At 42.5% G+C, this 27,582-nt stretch overlaps 1 protein-coding gene across 1 annotated transcript in view; it reads right to left on the bottom strand.

Moving 5' to 3' along the window:
* The window catches only part of LOC119734560, a 71,582-nt gene that overhangs the window by 30,718 nt on the left and 13,282 nt on the right, over nt 1-27,582 (bottom strand). Inside the window, 23 exon segments of the mRNA XM_038208093.1 lie at nt 201-353; nt 1,190-1,447; nt 1,881-1,997; nt 3,097-3,261; nt 4,275-4,359; nt 4,974-5,194; nt 5,605-5,715; nt 6,603-6,782; nt 7,234-7,684; nt 7,828-7,962; nt 8,710-8,877; nt 9,660-9,752; nt 11,635-11,699; nt 12,583-12,834; nt 13,822-14,076; nt 14,267-14,515; nt 14,957-15,199; nt 15,599-15,853; nt 16,883-17,137; nt 18,022-18,276; nt 19,404-21,106; nt 21,109-24,484; nt 24,596-25,210. Of these exon segments, the coding sequence (XP_038064021.1) occupies nt 201-353; nt 1,190-1,447; nt 1,881-1,997; nt 3,097-3,261; nt 4,275-4,359; nt 4,974-5,194; nt 5,605-5,715; nt 6,603-6,782; nt 7,234-7,684; nt 7,828-7,962; nt 8,710-8,877; nt 9,660-9,752; nt 11,635-11,699; nt 12,583-12,834; nt 13,822-14,076; nt 14,267-14,515; nt 14,957-15,199; nt 15,599-15,853; nt 16,883-17,137; nt 18,022-18,276; nt 19,404-21,106; nt 21,109-24,484; nt 24,596-25,190 (9,640 nt within the window). The 5' untranslated portion in view covers nt 25,191-25,210.

The following is a 27,582-nucleotide window of genomic DNA, read 5'->3' as shown; positions in this document are numbered from 1 at the left end:
TTGGGGAGGGTGGGGGAGAGGGGGGCTAGGGGCTTGTAAGCCTTGACAAGAGCTATATGCCGTTGGTTCAAGTCACACTCATTTACGGCTTATGAGTTTTTTCTCATAGATTAATTTGACTGCAAAGCGTTACACTGCTCTTATCAAAATAATGTTGATGGAAGGCAAGGCCAAAACTACTTCGTAGAGGCTGTGTTTACCGTCTTCGGTGATGGATGCACCTTCGATTGGCTCAACCAATGCAAATGTAACATCGTCTCCATCAGGATCCACGGCTTCCAGTTGTTCTGTGAATTGCACTCCCACCATCACCCTGAAGGTATCCGAAGCGGTTATGTTTGGTGGAAAGTTGGCTGCAAATTGTGCAAAAATAGTACATTTTATTGCCCTACAGTAGAACGATACATAAAACAAATATCGATATACTTGACATTTGGCCAAAACGATCCCGAAAAATGTTGGCTTCCAAATGTTTGTACAATCATACAGATCAATAATGGCCGACAATTGGTTTCACAAATGACCACTATACAAAAATTAATAATCTTTTGTGTACCCCATTGTGTCCATTGTATAGTGAAGTTCTACTGCAATTAAAATATCATTTGTATGCACGATTGAATTATGGGAAGAGCTCTGTGTGAGGGACGAGCTGCCTATATGCTGGTTTATACACATACTGGGTGAGTAAAAAAAAACCGAAACCCAAATTGTTTTAGTGAAGTTCTGCATGTAGCGCTTTTAAAATCTAGGAAATGAAAGCCCAATTCTAGCTTGCTTTTAGTACAAAAATCATTCAAATCACTCAAGTACATTTTAAGTTACAGAATTTTAAACACAACCACTGTTTTAAGGTTCTGTCCACGGATCACAAAAAGTCCAGTGTTCTTTCAGCAAAAAAAAACAAATCACAAAGGGATGTGTGTGAATTGTTTTCGTTTTGCTGAAAGAACGCACACCATGTAGAACTTCAAAAAACAATATTCCCGACATTTGGGTTTCGGTGTTTTTTTTTACTCACCCTGTACAGCAAGAAGTATTCACAACTTACTTGTTTATTCTGAATACTGCGCAAACCTGTGGTGCCTTCGCATGAGCATCGCCAGCGTACGGTGTCAACAGCATCCACAAGATACTGCTCAACCCTGAGTCACCAATAAAGGACTGTTGAACAACAGGATTTACTTACTTGCTGCACTTTCGCTTGCAGAGTTCATTTCATTCAGCATCACTGTAGACTGTCCGATGCTTTCATCGTCGGTCGCCAGTGTGTCAAACAAACACATCTTGTTGTCTCCGCACAACTCTTGAGCCCTTGCAAGTTTTTCCGGAGTTGCAGCTGCTACAAGATCTTCATAGAAACTTGGCACGAAGGAGTGTTCGTTTGATAATGCATAAGTCTCATCACCCACATAATAGAAGAGAGAATTCGCTTCAGTGATACGCCCTGCATGCATCCAAAGATAATATATATTTGAACAAGAGGATAAAAAAAACAGAACTAGGAAAACATTCTCTTTGTTTGGCAAAGAAATATCTTACGTGTCTGGTAACTTTCGTATACAGTTGCTAAAAAAAGAGACTTGGACTATATCAGGGGGTCAAGTTAATGTAGGAACACTTTCCACCCTTTCATCACTATGTGACCTTGGTTTCAATCATGTGGAATATATTTTCGGTCCCTACCTGATTGCGTGGGTTTTTCTTGGAATGTCTTTGCGAAGTATTCCTTCAACCTTTTTCTGATCTACCTTAAGGACTCCATTGAATCCTTCCATGGGGTATCCCGGCTGAATGCTGGGTTATGATAAATAACCTAAATATAAAGATACCATGCAAAATGATTTCTCAACGGTCAACAACTGTAATGATTGACTTACAGGTTTCACCAAATGTATAGAAGTCACTTTCAATCATCTCTCCGTTGTCACCGGTGGCTGGTTGTATAGTATCATCACGTCTGGTTGCATCATTGCTCTGGTCGCCATCCCAAACACCTGCACAGCAGACATTCAATCAATCAATCAATCATGCTACACAGACTGAGAACCTGACCTCTAATTACACGAGTATTTGAGAAGGGCAACTGCGTCAAAGTACTTGAAAACTTTATATAGGATGCTTAATTGCTTATTGGCTGCCATGTGGCTTGATGAAGCCAGCTTTACCTGTAGCCTGATTGGGCTACTCCTCCAGCATTCTTCTATGTCGTATGAAATGTAGGGCTGTATTTGTTTGTCTTTGAAGATCTAATTTAAGTAGAGCCTATACTTAAAGGGAATATACATCATTTGCTTTTGCTGTAATTTTCAGAAATGGATGGAATTGGGGGGTTGGAAATATAAAGCAAATATAGTTACACTGACTTTTTGGAGGTTTTGGGTTCGAAAATGCTATAAAAACCAAGAAAAACGATCATTTTCCTGTAGTCTGGTTCCCTGACTCCATATAAGAAGAAACAGAGCAGTTTACATACATTGGGGAATTGTAAGGTCAGGGAACCAGTCTAGCTGGCTCGTACCCGTTCATAGATTTGTAATCGATTGCAAACAAGTGCAATGGTCAATTGGGGCCAGTATTTGAAAAAAAGCCAGTTGTTTCCAACGCTGATCGGCCGATCAGCGTTGGAAATTGATACAAAAATACCACTTTTCTTGAAAATGACAGTATACCAGGTGCCATAATTTTACAGGATGCTTTAGACTGTCATTTACCAACATCCTATTAAGGTATTTCGTAAAAACGTGGTAGTTTTATTTTTCGATGTTTGCAAATGTTGTATATTCCCTTTAATGGGACAGTAGGTCAACATCGCACCCGCTTTTCTCAGACAATAACTCTTAGTATTGTAGTTGAGTCTAATACAGGTATTAAAATCACAATATTGTAATGAACAACAAAGGAATGCCTCTGTCACAGTTCATTTGAATATACGCATGACTTGACGCGGGACTGGATGCCACTGAACTTGTGAGGACTTATAAAAGATGTGTGCATATCGAATTGAAGTCACAATGCATTGTTGAAATTTTGTCTGGTTTAGGCAATCAATTCTGTATTTGTGGAATTGGTTTTCGTAATTTGAGTTGTACTCACCTAGTAATCCTTTGGTTTTTCCTCGATATGTTTGCCCAAACTGGACAGTGATGTCTCCAATGCTGTTGTTTACTCCTACTGTAAACTGAATATCGCCAGGGAACATGGTGACTACTTTGTTAGTTGACGCATCCCTTTTGACAGTCACATTGCCAATTAGCAATCCTAAAAAGGGTGAATGAAAATACAACTCATCACTACTGATGAAAAAAAAGCCAGTGAAAAATCCTTTGTAACAATTTTTTTCACCAATATAATACTAGGTTAAGTGTTACTCAAGTTTTATCTTTATTAAGGCTCCTGAACTAAGAAACCACGACAGGCACAAGGGCTGCTTGTTGCATTCTCAAAACAAAACTGAGAGGTATGGTATAAAGGTACAGGGTGAGTTCAAAGAAAGCGGAACCCAAACCCCCAAAATATATTTCATATAAAAAAAAATGTAGCACCAAACATAATAACGACTGGAAAGCCAAGTTCATAAGCTACTTTTAGATGAAATATAAATTGCTGAAATTGCTCAATCTATTCAACAAAATTTCACCATTTTAAACGCAATGACCTTAAAACCTGTCTCGTCCAAAAAAAAGCAATTTATTGTATGTTTTGACTGTTTGGAACAACAAAGAAAATGACACAGAGTACTTGTTTCAACAACTGTCAACAACTGTAAAACACAATATCGTTATTAACAACCCTGGTTAGGCAAACAATATGATTTATAAAATCCCCCTTTTTTTTAAAGACGGGCCTTCAAAAGGACTTTGTTCTATATTTTTTACTTTTAAACTGGGGTTTTATCTTTGGTGATGTTTGAAGACAACTGTGACGATGATTTTTGAATCGCATTTTTGAACAAGCAATTTAAGTAATTTTTTTTCATCAAAAAGTAGCTTATGAAATTGGTTTTCCACTGTCCAGTCATAATTATTTTGGGTTTTACTCATTTGTTTAAATAAGAAATTTAATTTGGGGGGTTTAAGTTCCGCTTGTTTTGACTCACCCTGTATGATGTCATCTGAAAGGCTCAACAAGGGTCTCGTAACAGGTTGTAGTTTCAATGAAGAATCACTAGAGGTGAAGGATTGCTTGATCAGCACAGATTGTGTAATAATATACCTCTATTAATCAGGGTGGATGCACCGGATCAAATTAAACTCTATCAACTGCAAATGTACCTGCTGTTGTAGGCGTGACAACGTCTCCGTTGACAGTTGTAATCAGACCATCAGCGTTCTCTCTTTTGTTTAATTTCACTTCAACCTGCGGGGAAAAAACACTTCTTATTGAAATATGACAGGTTAGGAAAGCTAGGGCATTGTTTCCTTTCAACTAAACATATTCCAAAAGTGCTCGATCCAGTGCAAAATACGTGCAGAAAATGTGCATTTTTTTTGTTTTGGGACTAGGTTTTTGCATTTTGTAATACGCGTACCGTATTTTGAAAGGAAAACAAATAAGCGCAAAGATCACAATGTTTCTCCCAAATAACATGTACATGTTATTTGGGAGAAAAATTGTGCATGTGGGAGTTTCTATATTTAAAAATGCCATAACAATTCTAGCTCTTAAGAAATATATTTTCAATCGTATAGATATTGGAACAAGGAGTGTATAGCTATCCTTTCTAATCTACAAAATAAATGTAAATATATTTCCCCTTACTTTGTCAGATGAATTGGCATTTTAACATGTAGATTCAAAAGAATGACCAAGCTCATAGCAACGTGCCAAAAACAAGCATGTCAATTATCTACTTAATTAGCTACAGCTGGCAATTACTCAAGTTTAATAATCAGGTGCAATTCAAATTCAATATAGAAAAATATATTGAACTGTTGCTACATATTCATAATTGAAAGTGAAGTGTTACAAACCCTCCCTTCTCCTGGATACTCTGCAGCAAACCCAGAATAGAATGTTGCATCCGTTAGTTGACCAGTTTCTACATTGGTAGCTCGCTGCGTCCGGCCTTGCAGTTCAAAGATTATCCCTCCGTTGTCGTCTTGGATTAGTGCTACTGTGTATTCACCAAGACCATTGAAGGTGTACTCAACTCCATCCAGGGTTTTGATGTGGGGGTCTCCCCAGAACCAGACTTTTGAGAATTTCCAAAAAGAAAAAAACATTCGACCAAATTAATTTGACTCAATGCCTGCATTTCCATCTGTTCTATGAAATCAGAAAATGGTCTGAGAGGTTTCAAAACAATCTGCCAGACTCTCTCAATGATTATTGGACCAACCATAATTGTGCATATCTAATTAGTAACTACGCAACCTTTTCCATTGACAAGAACAAGGGCTCAGGCGTGGACCTTTGGAGTGGGTTTTAAACTAAAACTCCCTCTGTCGCAATGATTTGAAAATGTGCAGATGTAGTAAGAATGGATATCAATGATTGGACAGCCGTGATCTGAAAGGTGCGGAATATTCTTCATCAACCCTTGCCTGCGTAAAAGTAACAACAACAACGGCTTCTTAGAGTTCTTCAATAATGCCAACTTACACCAAAATGGTGGTTGATATCTCCAGCAACTCATGGCCGGTCTGTAGTAATTGTAGAGGTTACAGAGTGTAGAAGCTGAACAGCAGTAATACCGAGGCAGTACTTCCTTATCTGTGTACAAAAACACGAAGTTTGCTTAATGGCGGTTCAAACAAAACAACAATTACGGAACGTACCCCAGTATTGCTTCTTTCTTGAAATCAAACATCAGATCAACATATTAGATTCACGACTAACAACACCTAACTGCCACAAAACTAGGGCCTAATGTCACATAGCTCCTGTAAACAGAACACACGGCTTTGGATATTGACATGCTATGCACAATTGTTTTTTGTGCAAATATCGGCCGACAATCAGTCTTTAGCAATGTGCACTGCATAAAATTTGGCTGGAAAACCTGTTTTATACTTGTCAAATATTTTCCTTTTTTTGTGTGTGACATAAAGCAGCTCCGTGGGGATGCCATTGATGAATCTATTAAATGTCTCTCATCTGTGGGTCGATTCAAACATGCCTCATCTCCCGATATCTGACAGAGCTTGCTTCTCATTTGTATTTCAGCATTTTGGGGGGTTCTCTCTTAATACGTACTGTTAAATGTTCAAGCTTAGGTTCTGTCTTGGTACAACTGTCCGTGTGTACTTGTTCTTGTTTAGTCCATCCAATATATATGTTCGCCGTTTACATCTTTTTGACAATTCTATTTACTGATTTACTTATTCGTGTATTATAATGCTTGTATTTCTCATTTGGTATGGAAATTATTGTGAGTTTGAATTGAATTGAATAAAATTTTAAATACTGAAATTTCACTTTGACATGTGCATTTTGATGGAAGCTAGGTTGCTCCCATCCCAGCTGCCATTGTACATGTATAAGCAAAGGTCAGACGTTGTTATAGTTCAGATGTAATGGTCTCTGGTTTAAATCTAATGTTGCAAAGCTGTTGGGGACATTCAATTATTCAATTGGGCGCTTTCTTATTAAGTGCTTACCAAACCACTGGTTAAACAGACTAGGTGTGTAAAACAAGGGACTGACTGGATAATGCTCAAAGACAGAAGCAACTATTGCATTCCTGACGCCCCGGAGAAGACTCCATGTTTGTGTGCTGTAGCAGCATAGCGGGCCCGGGGTATTAGGAAACTGAAACGTCCGGACATAGCAAACAGCAGCTGCAAGAAAATTACAATCAATTAAAGAAGTAAACTGGGAGATATTAGCACGCAAGGAGGTTATACGTCTTAAATAAAGAGAGGGTCAGGTATGATCAACATTTTGTTTGTGCAAAATGAAAGTGTAGGACTTTCATGTCGAGGATTTGACAATTTCGTCTTTGCGAAATTGAACAGCAAAATGTATTTGGAGATTGTATGATTACCATTTATATTGTGTCTGCTTTTAGTCAAGGATCCTAACATCTCACCATCCAGTTTTTGTCGAGTAAATATTTGACTCATCTAAATAGTTTTAGAAGTGTCAGACTTTTTTAATTGTTATTTACTTAAAAAAAGAACCGCATAGTCAAAAGTGAAAGTGAAGGGTCCAACACTGTTCATGAGGTCATTCAAACATGCTCTCAAACATGCCCTCATGATGTAAGGAGGAAGTGGATAGGCTACTCACCGACTGATGTGCTGCTTCCTGAATCTGGGAGGAAATAACTGTAACCGATGTATGCCCATCTTGGGTCCGCACTTGCCTGGAACCAACTGCATGGACAAGTGTGAGCAGTCGCAAACCAGTAGGAAAGGATAAAATTATCAACAACCTGCTCACTGTACCAGTTCCGACAGAACAAGCGGGGATTGACAAAATCGTCGGACAGGCTGTCCAGTCGCTGGACCCAGCGCCCGTATATCCCGGTATTCCCAACCATATTTCCTGGTCGGAAACGCAAGGCACTCGGTATGTCCAGGTAGAATTCAGTGCCAGGTTGTCCGCAGGTGAAGCCCTGGATGACGTTGTCGTTAGGCAGAAGGTCTTTGTTCCAGTTCATGCCGCAGCGCTCGTAGTTGAAGATAACATAGCCATGAGTGTAATCTGTCACAAGCACAGCTTGGAAAGAGTTGGTACTCTGAACAGAAAAAAATAATAAAGATAAGTCCATTGTAAGTGGCAACACATACAATGTATATCTTTAAAATATTACATCAACCGATTTTTCGACCAGCTGCTCGAAATTGTCTGTTTTTGACAGAAAATGTCACAAATACTTACTTTATCGGGTGAGAGGGCTTCTACATAGCGCCATGTGATGACTAGGGCCCAGGCTGCAGTGAAGCTGCAGTTATACTGGGCAGTGACGATGCCACTCAACGTAGACAACATGGTGGAACTACTGTCATCATATACCTGGGGGGGAAACCAAGGGACCAAACTTGGGTTTTTTTTTGGTTGATTAGGCTCTGTGCACAAGCATCCTTTCACTCAAGTACAAGGAGAGGAAGACGATACGTAAGTTTTAAAAAAAATATGGAAGTTTGTACACATTCAGAATGTGGGAGAATCTGGTTGGTGTCCCGGTACTTTCCTCGCCTTCCACCGCTGTGACCCAGGTTCGAATCCCGCCTGGGCCAACATGTGGATTGGGTTTTCAGTTCCTGCCTGACTCTGTGGGTTTCCGCCAGAATGTTCTTCTGGGGTTTTCCTGCAAACTCTAAAACTGTACTTTCTTCTCGTTGTCTTCTTTCTACAGGTTTCTTCAGGCTATGGAGCAACAGTGCTTATGGTGGTTTTGAGGTATCCTTGGTTTTATTACCAGACATTAATAATAATCTTTATTATATCAAGAACACACTGGTATACTCCTCTCGTTTTTTATACAATATCTCTCAGTTTGATATCTAAACGAATATGGACTTTAGAAGGTTGGGAATGTTGAGAGTTACTTAAGATTCCGATTCCGCAACATTTATGCAACAAAAGCTTCTTTTTTTAACCAAGCCACTTTACAACTGGAGTGACTAGTCACAGGTTGCTGAGCTTTGTTAGTAATCTAGGTTGAGTAGCTTTGTTTGGTTGATTGAAAAAAAGTACGCAGTTTGATTTTACGTAGTCCAAGATGGAATGGATGAGGTTACAAACCTGAATCAAACTCACCTGAAAGAAGACATCCCTTGTCTGAGAAAACCTTCTGCTGTTGACGTCTGCCCAAAAGGCAGCTACCATTTTTGTTGGGCCACTGAAGAATGTTTTTGTGGTACTTGGGTAACTGCGTTTATATAGACTTTGCTCGTTGGAAAAGACAATGACGCCATTATCTGTGAACTGATAAAGCAGACGACCAAAGATGTGTCATCAGGACCGTAAAATAATTCCAGTGTTAAATTTGGACGTGGGTCCAGTTTCAAGACAATGCAAAGCACACAAGAGCATACATCAAGGGAAACTTCATAATAACATTAGCTCCATGTATTTGCACTTATTATAAGGATAAGTTGTTATCATTGTGCCTAACACAGATGCTACACCTTCAATCGCTAAGAAAGTACACTATTTTCTCACTCATTAACGCTAGCGATACACTTTTATAATCACAGAATTATAGCAGAACGTTAACGCAAGAATGGGATCCCTAATAAGCTTGTCCAGTAAGTGGTTTTTTTTGTTATAGCAAGTGTGGCTGCCAATACTCAGTATAAATATTATTACATCCAATTTGAAAGTACTCTAGGTTTTCATTTTAGCGAGCTCTACTGCATTTGATTGATAAAATACGGGCCACATAAGCCAATATCTTCAATTTCAAAACAGAGGCCAATTTCACGGCACTGCTAAGCACAAATATTTGCTTAATACAAAAAAGGTGTGGCTTTTAAAAACAAGTTTTCAGCCAAAACTCCATGTAATGTATATTGCTCCAGATCAGTATTCAGCTGTTGTTTACTTAGCATGAAAATCGCATGGAGTTTTGGCTGATAGCCTGTTTTTATAAACCATTTTTTTCTGTGCTGAGCAAATTGTTGTTCTTAGCAGCGCCGTGAAATGGGGTCCGGGTGTTATGTTCCATAAATTGCATTTTTGTCATGCTTTTTATTTGTCATACTTACATAGATTTTCTCATGCAGCTCATTGCAGAAAGGAAAGAAATTTGGCGGGCTGATGGTTCGTGAGATCATATCTTTGCTAGAGGACAGCGATGACTGTTGGGACAAAAATGAAAGCATTTATATTACATTGTGTTACATTGGGATTCAATGGCTTAGAATGTGCTGGGGTGGAATGCAGAATTGAGCAGCTTCTTTTTACCACTGCAATATCCCACTTTACAGCACCATTGGCCTCTCTTAACCAAATCCTACTGTCTGTCATTTTATAATGACAGACGGAGTCAGCGAGTTCCTTGCACTATAACCAGGATGCCGCAGGCAGGTGGAGCTCGTTAGATGTGGCTGCAGTTCGCCTAGGAGAAGGACCACTCTTATCACAACTCAGGGTGGAACTCGTTAGCCTAAGTCGGCAAGCTGCCTAGAAGAATGACAAATCTGCTGATCACAAACCTGCAGTAGAACTCGTTTATAGCCTTGGTTGGCTCTACCAACAATCACCTGATCGGATAGTGCCAAGAGTGGTAGCGCGCATGGCCCGTCGGTGTGCAGACACGTCCCGGCACTCATCACAACTACCCCCCCCCCCCCACCTATTCGACAAAATAGGAAAAGTACCCCTGGGTTAGGTGCTTTCAAACACCAGGCAGCTACTGTTGAGCATCTTCAATGCATCTGCTCCTGTGCCCAAGCACTTTACTGATAGTGGCTCACGTCTTGTGAAGTCATCATTGTCGTCTCCCAAATTTACATCGCAGGGGACAAGTCAGTGCAGATGGACTCAGCTATGGGTGGTGGCCAGGGGAGGCTCTTCTGAGTTCTGACCGCCGAGCAGTGCTGAGAGGACCAGCGACCCACAGCACATATGAAGGGCCCTTGTGATGACTCCCAATATGCAAATCCTATACCCCCAGTAGCGGGATTCTGCAGGGACCAGCTTGGCAGCTTCCTACGCGTTTCACCAAGCCTGATGACGGCGCGCTCTTAAACCAACTCGGGCGGGGAACGGTTGACTGGCGCAGGAGGCCAGAAGCACGAAGCTTCTCAGATGCAAGAATTAAGGGTCTCATTCTTTCCACCTACAACATCTAGTCCATGACCAACAAAAAGGTGGGCTTGGACAAGAGGCACAAGCTGGCTTCTTCCTAATACAACTAGAAGTGGCAATGTGCGGAATACAGGAACACAGAATTGTCCACAAGGATGAAATGAGTGAACATCTGGTCTCTGTACGGCAAGAGAACGGCTACATGCTCTACACCTCCTTGGCCTGAAGCAACTCACAGGGAGGGAAGAGGAGGGAGCAACAACGGCCGGCATCAGAAAGTGGCTGAGCCCAGTCGCTGCCAAGATGCTGATCAGCGCAAGTCGTGTGTTCGGCACTCTAAGCTGGAAGCCTCTTCCCTCATCTTTTGGGAACCAACCCAAGGAGAGGAGTCCAGGGCCAAGAGAAGGGCACCCTACATCGACGTCCTGAAGAGAAACACAAGAGTCACAAGAGTTCCCAGAGCTGACGACCTGTGCTCCTGCATGGAGGACCGATCAGACTGGAGGGTGAGAATGGGAGGGGCCCGTGCTGCTGGAGGACAGCCCCCTGCCGGGATCTGAATAGGTCTTACATTGTATTACATGCTGGGATAGTTTTGGGTGGTACAGGGAGTAACAGGTAGGAGTTTGGGGCAGTTAAGACACTAATGAGTTAACAACCCATTAACAACTGAATAATCATTTTACTACATTGTCTTATTCACAAATAAACCCAACAAACCACATGTAGAGTAGCCTACTCGGGTGGTTTGGCATTACAGGGAGTTAAACAGGGCGTGTCACTTATTCACTGGGCAGTAATGATTAATGATATAATATCCATACTGACAGCGTGTTTTGTAAGGTGTACAGTTAAAATCAGGTTTCAAAGTTGATACAAATCAAATATCAAGAAACTTGGGTTATTTTAATGACATGATGTATTACTTACTGGTTGTGTTTCCTCCGAAAGGCGACTATCTCCAACTGCGACTCCAAAGGGAACAAAATTGCCCTCTGTTTTTAAAAGAGATGAAATCATTTTTAAAAAAATGTGACCCTTGAATCCCATTTTATGGACCAAATGCACACACTTATAGATGGCTCATTGGGACAACTTAAAAGAATTCCTAGAACTGAACACATCTCGTATACATGAGTACAATGGTTCAAGTGCGTGGGTGTGAAGTATGCACAAATCTCAAATTTCAGTGGCAGGTGCAGTTTGAAATGCTCCGAATGTATCACTGAGTATTCTGTGGAGCAATTGGTTGACGTAGGTGAGCATGCAGCTTCTAAGTAATGGTCAAATATCACCCCCGCAATTGCCCGTTTCCACAAATCTACCCATATCTCAAAAACTTCGGTTGAATGCCAGCACGTAGTGTTTTCCTGCTCAGTTTCAGGAATCACGATAAAAATTTGCAAATTAGGACCAACATCACAGCCCTCCTCCAAAAAATGTGATTTAAACAGAAACAAGTCATTCGCAGCGACAAAATCATAATTACTAGTCAAAATGAAGCGATCACTAAAAAAAGGCAGTTTCAATAAGCAGATACCCAGCGATATTTTTGCTAAAAACCAGTCCCATATTGAAAACCAGTCCCAGACTCTGATATCACATGACATGATTTGTCTGTTGCCTGAACTTGTAGCACAAATATTTTCTTTTGTTTGAAAACTTGTGTATGTGCATGGCAGCACCACGACATTGGCTCCGATTCACCATGAAATTGGTTCCAATTGGCTGAATTTAACAAAATTGCCAATTAAAAAAATACTGCTCTGCTGATAGAGAAAAAAAATCAGCCATGAACTCAGTGGAATTCGGTCACATTTTCCTAGCTTTAAAACCCTTTTCTTGTTAACGGAGAACCAACACTCATGAATTTCTTACCATAGACACTGAATGAGAAGCTCCTTGATGTGCTGCAGATTTCAACCGTAACACCGCAGGTCACTGTGTGAGATCCAAATCCAAAAGAGATGCCTCCGCTCAGAGGCACAGCATCTCCGTTCTGATCAGTACAACTGATGGATTGGCCATCCAAGTATCTGCCAGTCACTGCAGGCCACGAAACTACGACATCATTCTGTCCAGGCAGGGTACACTGGTTAGCAACCGATGGCACCGTTATGCGTGGCTGTGCTGTGGAGACCAATGGATTAATGACTGAATGTAAATCTCGAGGTATACGAATGTTTTAAATACTCAATTAAATCCACAGGTGGACAAAACTTCAATCAAACAAACTACAGAGGGAAACTCACTAGGTGCATAACAAGATTTAAAAACAATTAAAGTTGAACAAAGAAATTGACTGGGGCGAGGTTTGAACCTGTGACCTCCGGGTTACCGGTCTAGCACTCTACCAACTGAGCTGTTGAATACACTTTCGACACAAGCTTCAATGAAGCCCTTAGTATGGCACAATTGATAGTGAGGCTGAACTGCCAAGTTAAAGGTATAATGGCAAAGACATTTCTCTGGATATCAGCAGTTTTCCCATCAAATAAAAATTACCGAGAGTATGAAAATCAGGGAAGGAATTTGACAGCATTTTATTCTATCCGCTCCATTCACAAGTACCCCCTCACCGGCAAAGAAAGTACAGTTGAGGGTGACCGACCGACGCCATCTTGCCTGACTGCAATTTAGTGCCGCTGTAGCGTGAAAATCCGACTCCATGAAATGTGCACTCATTGGTAGTATTGCGCACGCGTGAGTATGATACTATGCTATTTTTAGGATCGTTTAGGGAGAGTGACCTGTCACGTGCGAGGGATTAACCAATAATAGGGAAAAAGGGGTCCGATTTTCATAGGAGTCGGATTTTCATGTGACACCGCGACGCGCGGCCGTATCACTGCGTGCACATCGAACAAATCCCCTGGTGTACGTGCGTCACACACAAGGAACGGTGCGTGTCAACGAGCTAAATGTCCCACCCATGGGACGTCGTTGCTATGTAAAAGGGCGCCCTCTTTGTTGGCGCACGGAGCTCATAGGACAAGCGAATGTCAGAATTTTGCTAGTGGACACTTACACCTTCACAACACTGGTTAAAAAAACGCAGGAAAATTATTACGTGTTAAGTAAGCCTTCCCATGTCTTGAATTTTGGACTTGTTCTTACCGAATACATAGAAATCGAAGGCTCCTACTGCCGTGCAACCAGCATTATTGGTGACAACGCAGGTGTGGACGTGTGTATAGTACTGCAAGTACCACCAACCCCCTGTGAGCGGCATGGAGATTCCCCACGCTATACAGACGATTGGGTTGTTGTCGCTGTGCATGGCGGTCACTTGGGGCCATGACACCTGGGCATACACCCACCACGGGACCGCACAACGATCAGCTACGGTTGGCAGGTTAAGAATCGGTGATTCTGTGTTGTTAAGAAAGGGGTAAATTTTTAAGAAACGTTTTGCACGCTGTTCAATGCAACACAGATTTTTACAAACCACCAAAATGAATCATTTACATTACAAACTTATACTTTATCAATCTTCACACCAAATCCCCAGGCTGGACTCAAACCCACTCCACACTAAACCTTAATGAGCTTTCTTACTTACGTCGGACAGTGAACGAGAAGCTTTTCAAATCTTCACAACCATTGATGGTGACCTGACAGGTCACGGTGTGAAAACCGACAGAAAAGGCGATACCGCCACTGAGAGGCACTACAACTACTCCTTCACTGCATGAGATGGCTTGTCCACCCAGGTTGGTGTCAGATACTGCAGGCCAGCTCACAGTGGCAGTAGCTACGCCGAAATCAGTGCACTGGTCGTCCACATTGGGCACTATTAGCGATGGAGATGCTGCGGACAAAACAAAACAAAATACTCGTATTAAAGATCTGGATCGTGTTTAATCCATTAGATTGTTCCATCCCAAAACTGTCCTAGCTGTTTACTCCCTGTACTGCCCCAACACTGCATGATTCTGTGAATTCATCTGGGAATAAATACAATGTAATAGAATGTAGTAGAAGTACTAATGGTTAACTCAGCTGTGAGTTTTGTGGCTATAACTGAGTGGCATGCTGAGTTGTGGAGTAGGGTTCCTTCAAAGGCTTTCCAGTCTAGTTGGACCAACAATTTTCAGTTCAGGACATTTTTCCTATTACAAGGTTTCGCCTTGCCTGCTTCCCTGGGTAGGCGGCTTTGCTGCTTGCCGCACGCTTTGCTTGGATTGAAGAGCAAGGATGAGGCACCCCTCTTCCCAACAGACTAAGATGAGGACGGACATGTAAGTCTCACCTGCAACACCAACTGCAAAGCTTTTTGATGCCATGCAACCACCGTTATTTGTCACTGTGCAGGTTACGGTGTGACTTCCTACCGGGAAGGTACCTCCAACCAGAAACACAGACAAAGCACCCGATGTACACTGAATGGTTTGACCATCGGTGTTGGTGGCAGTTACTGAACTCCATGTCACGGTAACTGTCGGCTGATCGGTGCAGAGAACAGGGCCCACGGGCACTGAAATTGATGGTGACGCTATTGGGAGAAAAAATATACCAAAAAAGTGAGATGTGATCTTCATATATCCCTAAAGGCAGCGGTAGTTTTTTTGTGAGTTTCACAGATTAAGTTGATTTAACAGATGTCAGAGTGAGTCTGGTTAGAGTCAAGATGTCAATCAGCATGAACATCAAAGCACAGTGTTCAATGCCATCATAACTGAGGCATTTATTACCGCAATCAAACGATCAGCTCTCAAAAGAACTGTTTTATTTATGATCCCAGGATGTTTATCAGTGTTAAGTTCTGATAAACATTAAAACAGGGTTTCCGCATTTGCTTCAAAATTGAATATCCTGTCATCAGAGGCAAATGTTTTCATAGACTATGCATGAGCTAAATTATACTGCAGCTACAAAATATAATGCCTGATACCTGATACAACAAATGTGAAGCTTTTTGAGCCTGGGCATCCATCGGAATTGGTAACGCTGCACGTGATTGTGTGTGATCCTACTCCAAAGGTTCCACCAGAGATCGTCACTGCAGTTCCGCCTCCAGAATCAGTACAAGTGATGCTTGCACCCACAGCATCGGTGGCAGTCACAGCGGCCCAAGTCACAGTTACTGTAGCAGAACCTTCATCGGTGCACTGTGGACCCACCGTGGGCACAGTCAGAGACGGGGAAGCTGTGTCGAACACAATATCAAATGGCTAATATCAAATGCCTTTCAAAAATTTTTAAATGTAAGGCTGAAAGAAAATACTTTATTAGGACTTCATTCTGTGGCCTCTGGAATACTGTACCGGTGTTCTATCGACTGAACTATACCAAGCCCTATGTTGACAATTTTTCCAACTTGTCAATGTGTTTGTTCATGGAGTACCGGTCAGAAGTCATCAGTCTTCACTCAACCAAAGAAAAGTCCCCCTCCCATACTTTTTGTCTAACTCAAAAACTACTGGGCACCTCTTGCTCAAAGTACGACTGATCTGTACAGACATTCCTTAGCAATCCAGCCATACTCTTTGTTTGGCCCAAAACAGTGATAGTGTGTGCAAAATTATGCAATTAATGACAAATTGTACTGGGAAAAAAAGTTGCACTTTTGTATGCGTGCAAGGTGAGTGTGAAAAACAACTTCCACGTATACAAAAGTGCAACTGGTTTCGGTATCATTTGTCATAAATTGCATATATTCGTACACATTACTACTGTTTTGGGCCTAATAAAGAGTACAGCTGGATTGCTAAGGAAGTGTTGTACTGATTAGTCGTTATTTGAGCGAGAGGTGCTCATTAGTTTTTGAGTTAGACAAAAAAAGTATTGGAAGGGGGACTTTCGTTTTTGGTTGATTGTATATGCAGCATGTAGCCAGGGATCACGCCAAAAGACATGATACAAGCAACATGAGTAATTCTGCTGACCTGGGTATGGCGAACAGGGATCACATATGAAGGAAATTTACTTAAAAACTAACAAGTAAAAAGGAAATGGACCGGGGGAAAATACAATGCATATTAGGTTGAACATATATAAATTTACTAAGCGGGACTCAAACTTCCATTGAATTGGCACTCAACCAACTAAACTATAATATGGTGGCAGTATTCTTATGTCTTGGTTAAGAATGCCGCCAAATTTTGAGACAGATGATTTGCAGGATCAATTTCACAATACATTTAGCAGAATTAATGGTTCCAGACTTGTTCAATACCTGCTACAACAAACGTGAAGCTATTGGAGCCTGTGCAACTGCCAGAATTAGTTACGGTGCATGTGACTGTGTGCGATCCTACTCCAAAGGTACCACCAGTGGTTGTCACACCGGTTCCATCTCCAGAATCACTGCAAGTGGTGCTCCCTCCCGCAGCATTGGTGGCAGTTACGATAGGCCAAGTTACAGAGGCTGTAGATGCACCAACATCTGCACACATGGAACTCACCATTGGCACATTCACAATTGGTGTTGCTGTGTAAATGACAATTGATCAGTATCAATCAGTTTCAATTTTTTAACAATAAGACAATACGCGACTCAACCCTACAAATTTGAAATAAGAAGATGTTTTAGCCCTTAAAATCTTGCACAAAGACAGCAAAAAGAACAGTCAACTTTTCTGCCTACATGATGTCCACATTCTGTGTGCCAAATTCTTTGATGTTGCAAGATAAAGAGTTCAATGCATGCATGAAAGTGAATAAAGGCCGGTTCGTACTCGACGCGAAAGCGAACGCCAACGCGACAATTTGTGACGTCAGGGGGAGATTTGCGCAGCGAATTCGCAAAAGTTGAGCACATTTCAACTCTGGCGAATTTTGCAGCGAATGCTTTGTGACGTCAAATTCGCATCACATGAAGCGGCCTTTAGTGCGAAGATGTGCTGCGGACTCATTACGTGGGACTCGGTAACAAATATCCAAATAAATTTGAAAGCCACTGCTGCCAGTTTTCAAATCATATATGCTTTGGTCGAGTCCATTTCTTATTCTTTCAGTATGATGTGTTAAAGTAAGGATCAATGCAAATTAAAAGGCTGATTACTTTGAATGGTACAAGTTCTGGACATTAATCTGATGCAGGTATTCTAGAAAAACAAAATTGACACAAAACGACTGAAATTGAGTCAAAGCCCTGTTGCCAATAATTGGCATTTTCAGCTTACTTTTTGTTAAGATACTTAGATTCCGACCCACAATTCTACTCAGTCCAATTTGTTCATGTTTAATTCTTACCCAATCATGTCCGTTCACCCAACGATATCAGAAAACGACTCAGCGATAACGTTGTTGTAGGCATTACTTTTCAAACACATTAGGTCAAATACTTTCATTTCTTCCAAAGATAATTAGTACCTGATACAAGAAATGTGAAGCTATTGGAGCCATAGCATCCCTCGGAGTTGGTTGCACCGCACGTGATTGTGTGTGATCCTGCCCCAAAGGTGCCACCAGTGGTCGTCACTCCAGTTCCATCCCCAGAATCAGTACAAGTGATGCTTCCACCCCCATCATCGGTGGCAGTTACAGTGGTCCAAGTCACAACAAGTGTAACTGCTCCAACTGGTAAACACTGCGGACCAACAGTCGGCACATTGACAGTTGGTGGTGCTAAACATACAAAGTAATGATATCAGTTTTCTCAATGAAAGAAAAAATACATTCAAGTCTGTTTATAAATGGTCAATTTAGTAGTTACAGATGAAGTCCGGTTTTTTTTTTCATGATTTCTTCATGACTGACCAAAAAACCGCTAATTTGAATTAGCTTTATGTTTTTACAATTGTTAGAGAACAGTATTTTGAAAAGAACTGTAAGTAAAATTTGTCCATCTGTTCACAGTCACTACAGGGATAAACTGTAACTATCATAGCTTTGTCCCCACAAAAATATGAGTTAAAAGCTATGACACAATGAAAATAACAGGATGCCAAAGGGTAAACGGTTGAATTGCCGGAAACCTGTGCAATTGTGTCGCAAAAGTATTTTAATGTTTGGAAATTAAAATGTGGGCAGTTTGAAAGTTACATCCATCCACTGCGGTTTTTTTTGTCAGTCATGAAGAAATCATGAAAAAAAACACTGACTTAATCTGTAACTACTGAACAACCCATTGATGCCAAAAGTGTAAAGATTGTCAAACAAATGTAAAAGGGCTGTTAACAGTCAGTCAGTATCATGAGTAAACATTTCTGTTATGTAAAAATAGTTCATAATTCAAAAGAACAAAAAATATTGACAAAGATGATGTGCCCTGTTGTAGTGTGAGATTGTGACCATACAAGAGTCTTTGTACAGTGTCCGTCTGGCTATTTTAAAATAACTGCAAAACCATAATGTCAATTTGGAACTGTTTCAATTGTGCAGATATTCCTTTTCCTTGGCCTAAACCCATGTGAGTTTCATTTAATTTCAGTCACGAATCACTACACAATTGCCAATTAATCACAACGACATTTTTGGACACTGTGACCAAGTCACTTGCCATTGCTGTGTAAAATCCTGCGTGCTGTGAAGAGGGCTTCAGTTGGGATTGAAATCATTTGCCTGGCTAAGTATCAGTCATCATGGCAAGACCTCATCAGTTTAATGCTCAAGGGCAAATGGTTCCAATCCCATACCATTAAAGCCTTTTTTATACAACATGCAGGATTTGACACAGCTTGCATAACATAAACATAGACTTTATAAACTAACGTCGTGTGAGCCCTATCAAACAAGACACGAGAAATATTTACCACATGTGGTGCGTCCTGGAGTGGTGGTTGGTTCTGGAGTGGTAGTTGGTTCTAGAGTAGTGGTTGGATCTTGAGTTATTGTTGGTTCTAGAGTGGTGGTTGGAACTTGAGTTGTGGTTGGTTCTGGAGTGGTGGTTGGTTCTGGAGTGGTGGTTGGTTCTTGAGTGGTGGTTGGTTCTTGAGTGGTGGTTGGTTCTGGAGTGGTGGTTGGATCTTGAGTGGTGGTTGGTTCTTGAGTGGTGGTTGGATCTGCAGTTGTGGTTGGTTCTACAGTTGTGGTTGGATCTTGAGTGGTGGTTGGAACTTGAGTGGTAGTTGGATCTGCAGTTGTGGTTGGTTCTACAGTTGTGGTTGGATCTTGAGTTGTGGTTGGTTCTGGAGTGGTGGTTGGTTCTTGAGTTGTGGTTGGTTCTTGAGTGGTGGTTGGAACTTGAGTGGTAGTTAGATCTGCAGTTGTGGTTGGTTCTACAGTTGTGGTTAGATCTTGAGTTGTGGTTGGTTCTGGAGTGGTGGTTGGTTCTTGAGTTGTGGTTGGTTCTTGAGTGGTGGTTGGTTCTAGAGTGGTGGTTGGTTCTGGAGTAGTGGTTGAATCTTGAGTGGTGGTAGGTTCTTGAGTGGTGGTTGGATCTGCAGTTGTGGTTGGTTCTACAGTTGTGGTTGGATCTTGAGTTGTGGTTGGTTCTGGAGTGGTGGTTGTTTCTTGAGTGGAAGTTGGTTCTTGAGTGGTGGTAGGTTCTTGAGTGGTGGTTAGTTCTTGAGTGGTGGTAAGTTCTGGAGTAGTGGTTGGATCTGGAGTGGTGGTAGGTTCACGAGTGGTGGTTGGATCTGCAGTTGTGCTTGGTTCTACAGTTGTGGTTGGATCTTGAGTTGTGGTTGGTTCTGGAGTGGTGGTAGGTTCTTGAGTGGTAGTTGGTTCTTGAGTGGTGGTTGGTTCTGGAGTAGTGGTAGGATCTTGAGTGGTGGTAGGTTCTTGAGTGGTGGTTGGATCTGCAGTTGTGGTTGGTTCTAGAGTAGTGGTTGGATCTTGAGTGGTGGTAGGTTCTTGAATGGTAGTTGGATCTGCAGTTGTGGTTGGTTCTACAGTTGTGGTTGGTTCTTGAGTGGTGGTTGGATCTTGAGTGGTGGTAGGTTCTGGAGTGGTGGTTGGATCTGCAGTTGTGGTTGGTTCTAGAGTAGTGGTTGGATCTTGAGTGGTGGTAGGTTCTTGAGTGGTAGTTGGATCTGCAGTTGTGGTTGGTTCTACAGTTGTGGTTGGTTCTTGAGTGGTGGTTGGTTCTTGAGTGGTGGTTGGTTCGGGAGTGGTGGTTGGATCTTGAGTGGTGGTTGGTCCTTGAGTAGTGGTTGGATCTGCAGTTGTGGTTGGTTCTACAGTTGTGGTTGGATCTTGAGTGGTGGTAGGTTCTTGAGTGGTAGTTGGATCTGCAGTTGTGGTTGGTTCTACAGTTGTGGTTGGATCTTGAGTTGTGGTTGGTTCTGGAGTGGTGGTTGGTTCCGGAGTGGTGGTTGGTTCTTGAGTGGTGGTTGGTTCTAGAGTGGTGGTTGGTTCTGGAGTAGTGGTTGGATCTTGAGTAGTGGAAGGTTCTTGAGTGGTGGTTGGATCTGCAGTTGTGGTTGGTTCTAGAGTAGTGGTTGGATCTTGAGGGTGGTACGGTCTTGAGTGGTAGTTGGGTCTGCAGTTGTAGTTGGTTCTACAGTTGTGGTTGGTTCTTGAGTGGTGGTTGGTTCTTGAGTGGTGGTTGGTTCTGGAGTGGTGGTTGGATCTTGAGTGGTGGTTGGTTCTTGAGTGGTGGTTGGATCTGCAGTTGTGGTTGGTTCTACAGTTGTGGTTGGATCTTGAGTGGTGGTTGGATCTTGAGTGGTAGTTGGATCTGCAGTTGTGGTTGGTTCTACAGTTGTGGTTGGATCTTGAGTTGTGGTTGGTTCTGGAGTGGTGGTTGGTTCTTGGGTTGTGGTTGGTTCTTGAGTGGTGGTTGGTTCTAAAGTAGTGGTTGGTTCTGGAGTAGTGGTTGGATCTTGAGTGGTGGTAGGTTCTTGAGTGGTGGTTGGATCTGCAGTTGTGGTTGGTTCTACAGTTGTGGTTGGATCTTGAGTTGTGGTTGGTTCTGGAGTGGTGGTTGTTTCTTGAGTGGTAGTTGGTTCTTGAGTGGTGGTTGGTTCTTGAGTGGTGGTAGGTTCTGGAGTAGTGGTTGGATCTTGAGTGGTGGTAGGTTCACGAGTGGTGGTTGGATCTGCAGTTGTGGTTGGTTCTACAGTTGTGGTTGGATCTTGAGTGGTGGTAGGTTCTTGAGTGGTAGTTGGATCTGCAGTTGTGGTTGGTTCTACAGTTGTGGTTGGATCTTGAGTTGTGGTTGGTTCTACAGTTGTGGTTGGTTCTTGAGTGGTAATCGGTTCTTGAGTGGTGGTTGGTTCTGGAGTGGTTGTTGGTTCTGGAGTAGTGGTTGGATCTTGAGTGGTGGTAGGCTCTCGAGTGGTGGTAGGTTCTCGAGTGGTGGTTGGATCTGCAGTTGTGGTTGGTTCTACAGTTGTGGTTGGATCTTGAGTGGTGGTAGGTTCTTGAGTGGTAGTTGGATCTGCAGTTGTGGTTGGTTCTACAGTTGTGGTTGGTTCTGGAGTGGTGGTTTGTTCTTGAGTGGTGGTAGGTTCTTGAGTGGTGGTTGGATCTGCAGTTGTTGTTGGTTCTACAGTAGTGGTTGGATCTTGAGTGGTGGTAGGTTCTTGAGTGGTGGTTGGATCTGCAGTTGTGGTTGGTTCTAGAGTAGTGGTTGGATCTTGAGTGGTGGTAGGTTCTTGAGTGGTAGTTGGATCTGCAGTTGTGGTTGGTTCTACAGTTGTGGTTGGATCTTGAGTGGTAGTAGGTTCTTGAGTGGTAGTTGGATCTGCAGTTGTGGTTGGTTCTACAGTTGTGGTTGGATCTTGAGTTGTGGTTGGTTCTGGAGTGGTGGTGGGTTCTTGAGTGGTGGTTGGTTCTTGAGTGGTGGTTGGTTCTGGAGTAGTGGTTGGATCTTGAGTGGTGGTAGGTTCTGGAGTGGTGGTTGGTTCTGGAGTAGTGGTTGGATCTTGAGTAGTGGTTGGTTCTCGAGTGGTGGTTGGATCTGCAGTTGTGGTTGGTTCTACAGTTGTGGTTGGATCTTGAGTGGTGGTAGGTTCTTGAGTGGTAGTTGGATCTGCAGTTGTGGTTGGTTCTACAGTTGTGGTTGGTTCTGGAGTGGTGGTTTGTTCTTGAGTGGTGGTAGGTTCTTGAGTGGTGGTTGGATCTGCAGTTGTTGTTGGTTCTACAGTAGTGGTTGGATCTTGAGTGGTGGTAGGTTCTTGAGTGGTGGTTGGATCTGCAGTTGTGGTTGGTTCTAGAGTAGTGGTTGGATCTTGAGTGGTGGTAGGTTCTTGAGTGGTAGTTGGATCTGCAGTTGTGGTTGGTTCTACAGTTGTGGTTGGATCTTGAGTGGTAGTAGGTTCTTGAGTGGTAGTTGGATCTGCAGTTGTGGTTGGTTCTACAGTTGTGGTTGGATCTTGAGTTGTGGTTGGTTCTGGAGTGGTGGTGGGTTCTTGAGTGGTGGTTGGTTCTTGAGTGGTGGTTGGTTCTGGAGTAGTGGTTGGATCTTGAGTGGTGGTAGGTTCTGGAGTGGTGGTTGGTTCTGGAGTAGTGGTTGGATCTTGAGTAGTGGTTGGTTCTCGAGTGGTGGTTGGATCTGCAGTTGTGGTTGGTTCTACAGTTGTGGTTGGATCTTGAGTGGTGGTAGGTTCTTGAGTGGTAGTTGGATCTGCAGTTGTGGTTGGTTCTACAGTTGTGGTTGGATCTTGAGTTGTGGTTGGTTCTTGAGTGGTGGTTGGTTCTTGAGTGGTGGTTGGATCTGCAGTTGTGGTTGGTTCTACAGTTGTGGTTGGATCTTGAGTGGTGGTAGGTTCTTGAGTGGTGGTTGAATCTGCAGTGGTGGATGGTTCTACAGTTGTGGTTGGATCTACAGTTGTGGTTGGATCTTGAGTTGTAGTTGGTTCTGGAGTGGTAGTTGGTTCTTGAGTGGTGGTTGGATCTGCAGTTGTGGTTGGTTCTACAGTTGTGGTTTGATCTTGAGTGGTAGTTGGTTCTTGAGTGGTGGTTGGTTCTGGAGTAGTGGTTGGATCTTGAGTGGTGGTAGGTTCTGGAGTGGTGGTTGGTTCTGGAGTAGTGGTTGGATCTTGAGTGGTGGTTGGTTCTCGAGTGGTGGTTGGATCTACAGTTGTGGTTGGTTCTACAGTTGTGGTTGGATCTTGAGAAGTGGTAGGTTCTTGAGTGGTAGTTGGATCTGCAGTTGTGGTTGGCTCTACAGTTGTGGTTGGATCTTGAGTTGTGGTTGGTTCTGGAGTGGTGGTAGGATCTTGAGTGGTGGTTGGATCTGCAGTTGTGGTTGGTTCTACAGTTGTGGTTGGATCTTGAGTGGTGGTTGGTTCTGGAGTAGTGGTTGGATCTTGAGTGGTGGTAGGTTCTGGAGTGGTGGTTGGTTCTAGAGTAGTGGTTGGATCTTGAGTAGTGGTTGGTTCTCGAGTGGTGGTTGGATCTGCAGTTGTGGTTGGTTCTACAGTTGTGGTTGGATCTTGAGTGGTGGTAGGTTCTTGAGTGGTAGTTGGATCTGCAGTTGTGGTTGGCTCTACAGTTGTGGTTGGATCTTGAGTTGTGGTTAGATCTGCAGTTGTGGTTGGTTCTAGAGTAGTGGTTGGATCTTGAGTGGTGGTAGGTTCTTGAGTGGTAGTTGGATCAGCAGTTGTGGTTGGTTCTAGAGTTGTGGTTGGATCTTGAGTTGTGGTTGGTTCTGGAGTGGTGGTTGGTTCTTTAGTGGTGGTTGGATCTTGAGTGGTGGTAGGTTCTTGAGTGGTGGTTGGATCTGCAGTTGTGGTTGGTTCTACAGTTGTGGTTGGATCTTGAGTGGTGGTAGGTTCTTGAGTGGTGGTAGGATCTGCAGTTGTTGTTGGTTCTACAGTTGTCGTTGGATCTTGAGTGGTGGTAGGTTCTTGAGTGGTAGTTGGATCTGCTGTTGTGGTTGGTTCTACAGTTGTGGTTGGATCTTGAGTTGTGGTTGGTTCTGGAGTGGTGGTTGGTTCTGGAGTTGTGGTTGGTTCTGGAGTGGTGGTTGGTTCTGGAGTGGTAGTTGGTTCTTGAGTGCTGGTTGGTTCTTGAGTGCTGGTTGGATCTGCAGTTGTGGTTGGTTCTACAGTTGTGCTTGGATCTTGAGTGGTGGTAGGTTCTTGAGTGGTAGTTGGATCTGCAGTTGTAGTTGGTTCTACAGTTGTGGTTGGATCTTGAGTTGTGGTTGGTTCTGGAGTGGTGGTTGGTTCTGGAATGGTGGTTGGTTCCGGAGTGGTGGTTGGTTCTTGAGTGGTGGTTGGTTCTTGAGTGGTGGTTGGTTCTGGCGTAGTGGTTGGATCTTGAGTGGTGGTAGGTTCTTGAGTGGTGGTTGGATCTGCAGTTGTGGTTGGTTCTGGAGTTGTGGTTGGATCTTGAGTAGTGGTAGGTTCTTGAGTGGTAGTTGGATCTGCAGTTGTGGTTGGTTCTACAGTTGTGGTTGGATCTTGAGTTGTTGTTGGTTCTGGAGTGGTGGTTGGTTCCAGAGTGGTGTTTGGTTCTTGAGTGGTGGTTGGTTCTTGAGTGGTTGTTGAATCTGCAGTTGTGGTTGGTTCTAGAGTAGTGGTTGGATCTTGAGTGGTGGTAGGTTCTTGAGTGGTAGTTGGATCTGCAGTTGTGGTTGGTTCTACAGTTGTGGTTGCATCTTGTGTTGTGGTTGGTTCTGGAGTGGTGGTTGGTTCTGGAGTGGTCATTGGTTCTGAAGTAGTAGTTGCTTTAAACAAAAACATTATATTCATTATATAAAACATTATATTCTTTGTTTTTTTTCTCACAAACACAAACAGTCGTGTATACCATTTTGCACACACAATGTTAATCATAAAGCGATCCTTGGGCAAGGACGGAACACAATATTTTGGGGGGAGGGGTTGTTGGAAAAAAATTAGTTCCCCGAAAAAAATGATTGTTTTGAGAGCTTTGTGGGTGGTGTACGCAGTGGCAACCTTTTTGCGACAGCGCTTCAAAAAATTGGGTTCGTTTTGCGGCGACCAAAACTCAAACTTCAGAGAATACTTTGGTAGCACCCTGCTAACTGATGTTGGGCGCTTAACCTGCAATTCAGGAAAGATCTATACACACCACTTATTTTAGTGCTCAACTGAAGTAGTTAAAGCAACCACTCTCGTTCATGCGCAAAACATTTACGTTTTAATTGTTCCTAGGATCACTTGCATCAATTCAATTTAAAATGATTAGACTGGGTTTGTCAGTCTTATATTAAAGATAATAATATTCAATGTTGAAAAAATATTATGTCTCCCGGGTTGATTTCGAATAGAATAAATCATGACTCCCACCCCCTTTGTAAAATTGTGAAAACACCTATGTATTTCTTTTACATAATCATGCACATGAATATTCTGCCCAATTTAGTGCAAAGAAAATAATTGCGTCGCGCGAATCAACTTAGTTCGTCACGCACATGCACTCGGTGCGTACGTGCATGCAGTGTTTTCCCCAAAGTTTAGTTGTTTCAATAATAATGTGTTATGTTGGTTTTGTTCCCCATTGAGTGTTAATGAATTGTGATGGTGAATAATTCACATTTTGTGCTGGAAGGTGAAGTATACGTTATGTTTTATTTTATCGTCGGCACTGATTACAGTGCAGGTTATGCCATTTTGGTTACATGTCATCACTCGCACTTGCTTAAAACTCAACAAAATCTATCGAAAATATGAGGGTGTCCGATGTCACGAAAATGCCATCTTAGCAATTAGGGCATCCACACATGAGTGGCTCGTTGCTCATGCATACAAGTTTGTATTTGCCTGCAATCGGGGACCCCCTATTTATTGTCCCTATCTTGTTTGTACTCAAACTTTTTAGAAAGACCTCCCATATGTTTCGTACACGATCGTCAATTGGGGACCATCGGGAATTGGGGACCCTGTTGTCCTCTATTGCATGTATTGTTCAACGTCCCCCATTGAATGCAGAGACAAAGTCAAGGACACAGGCAAGAGGGCATGTTAGTGTTAGATTAGTGGCCCTTCACATACGCAAGTACACCCACCCAGCCTTGTTGGAGTTTGTTTAGCACATTTTATAACACAAACAATCAAATGCATTATACTCAACGCAATCATTTTCAGTTGGTGACTGTCGTGTACAAATTTCCCTGCTTTCCGTATTGTCTCGCACGATTGCGGACATTGAATCCTAAGGTAGCCAATCAGTGTAAGGGGGTTACCGCCAAATTGCTTTGGCCAATCCTTAGGCAGGGGTATGTGTGATTATTTCCGGCGCTGTGTTTTTGTATTTATTTATTTTTGCATTCTTTGTCACGGCTTCAAAAGATAAACATGCAAGTTTACTTTGAAAATAATGTCCCTCCTTCCCTGCATTCCTTCTTTTGTTTAAGAGTTGCAATTGATACGGTGCAAGAAGAGGAGTCATTTTTCGTGCCGAATAAGAAGACATCCAATCTTGTTTGGATATGGGATTAGCTATAGCTAACTTCAATAGGATGGGACATACATGCACATGTTGCCTATACATAAACCTCTAAAGTTTCATCATGTGCGAGATGTCATTTTGTAATGTAATAATACAGCGCCGTGATGTGCCACGCGGCCTGGTCCCTACTATACCTAGGAATACCTAACATACATTTGAAGAAAAAACAAATGAAACGGTAGTCCTCAAAGGACTGAAATCAAAGACATCTTAAAAGGTGTGCACAGACAACTTACGTCATGATGACAGACTTGCATGACTCGTGACTCGGACTCGGACTCGAGTCCGACTCGGGTCCCATTTTCCGTGACTCGGACTCAGACTTGATTTACTTTGATAAATGACTCGGACTCGGACGGGACGCTGCGGACTCGGACTTGGTCTCGCACTTGGACTCGGACTTGACCTGCGTGACTCGGAAATCGACTCAAACTGCCACAATACTCACAAGTATACATTGTATAGCTGAAATGTCTCTAGATATGAATATTTATAGATTTCGCTCACAAATTTCTGAACTGGAGCGCGCTATTTAAAACTCCTTTTTAAAACTATATACAGGCCTACAAATTTAAAGAAGCAAATGTATTTGTTACAGGACATTATTTTCCCTTAAAATTTGTT

This window comes from Patiria miniata, unplaced genomic scaffold (genome assembly GCF_015706575.1).
Source record: "Patiria miniata isolate m_02_andy unplaced genomic scaffold, ASM1570657v1 HiC_scaffold_27, whole genome shotgun sequence".
NCBI lineage: Eukaryota > Metazoa > Echinodermata > Asteroidea > Valvatida > Asterinidae > Patiria > Patiria miniata.
This window is presented reverse-complemented; position numbering and strand designations above follow the sequence as displayed.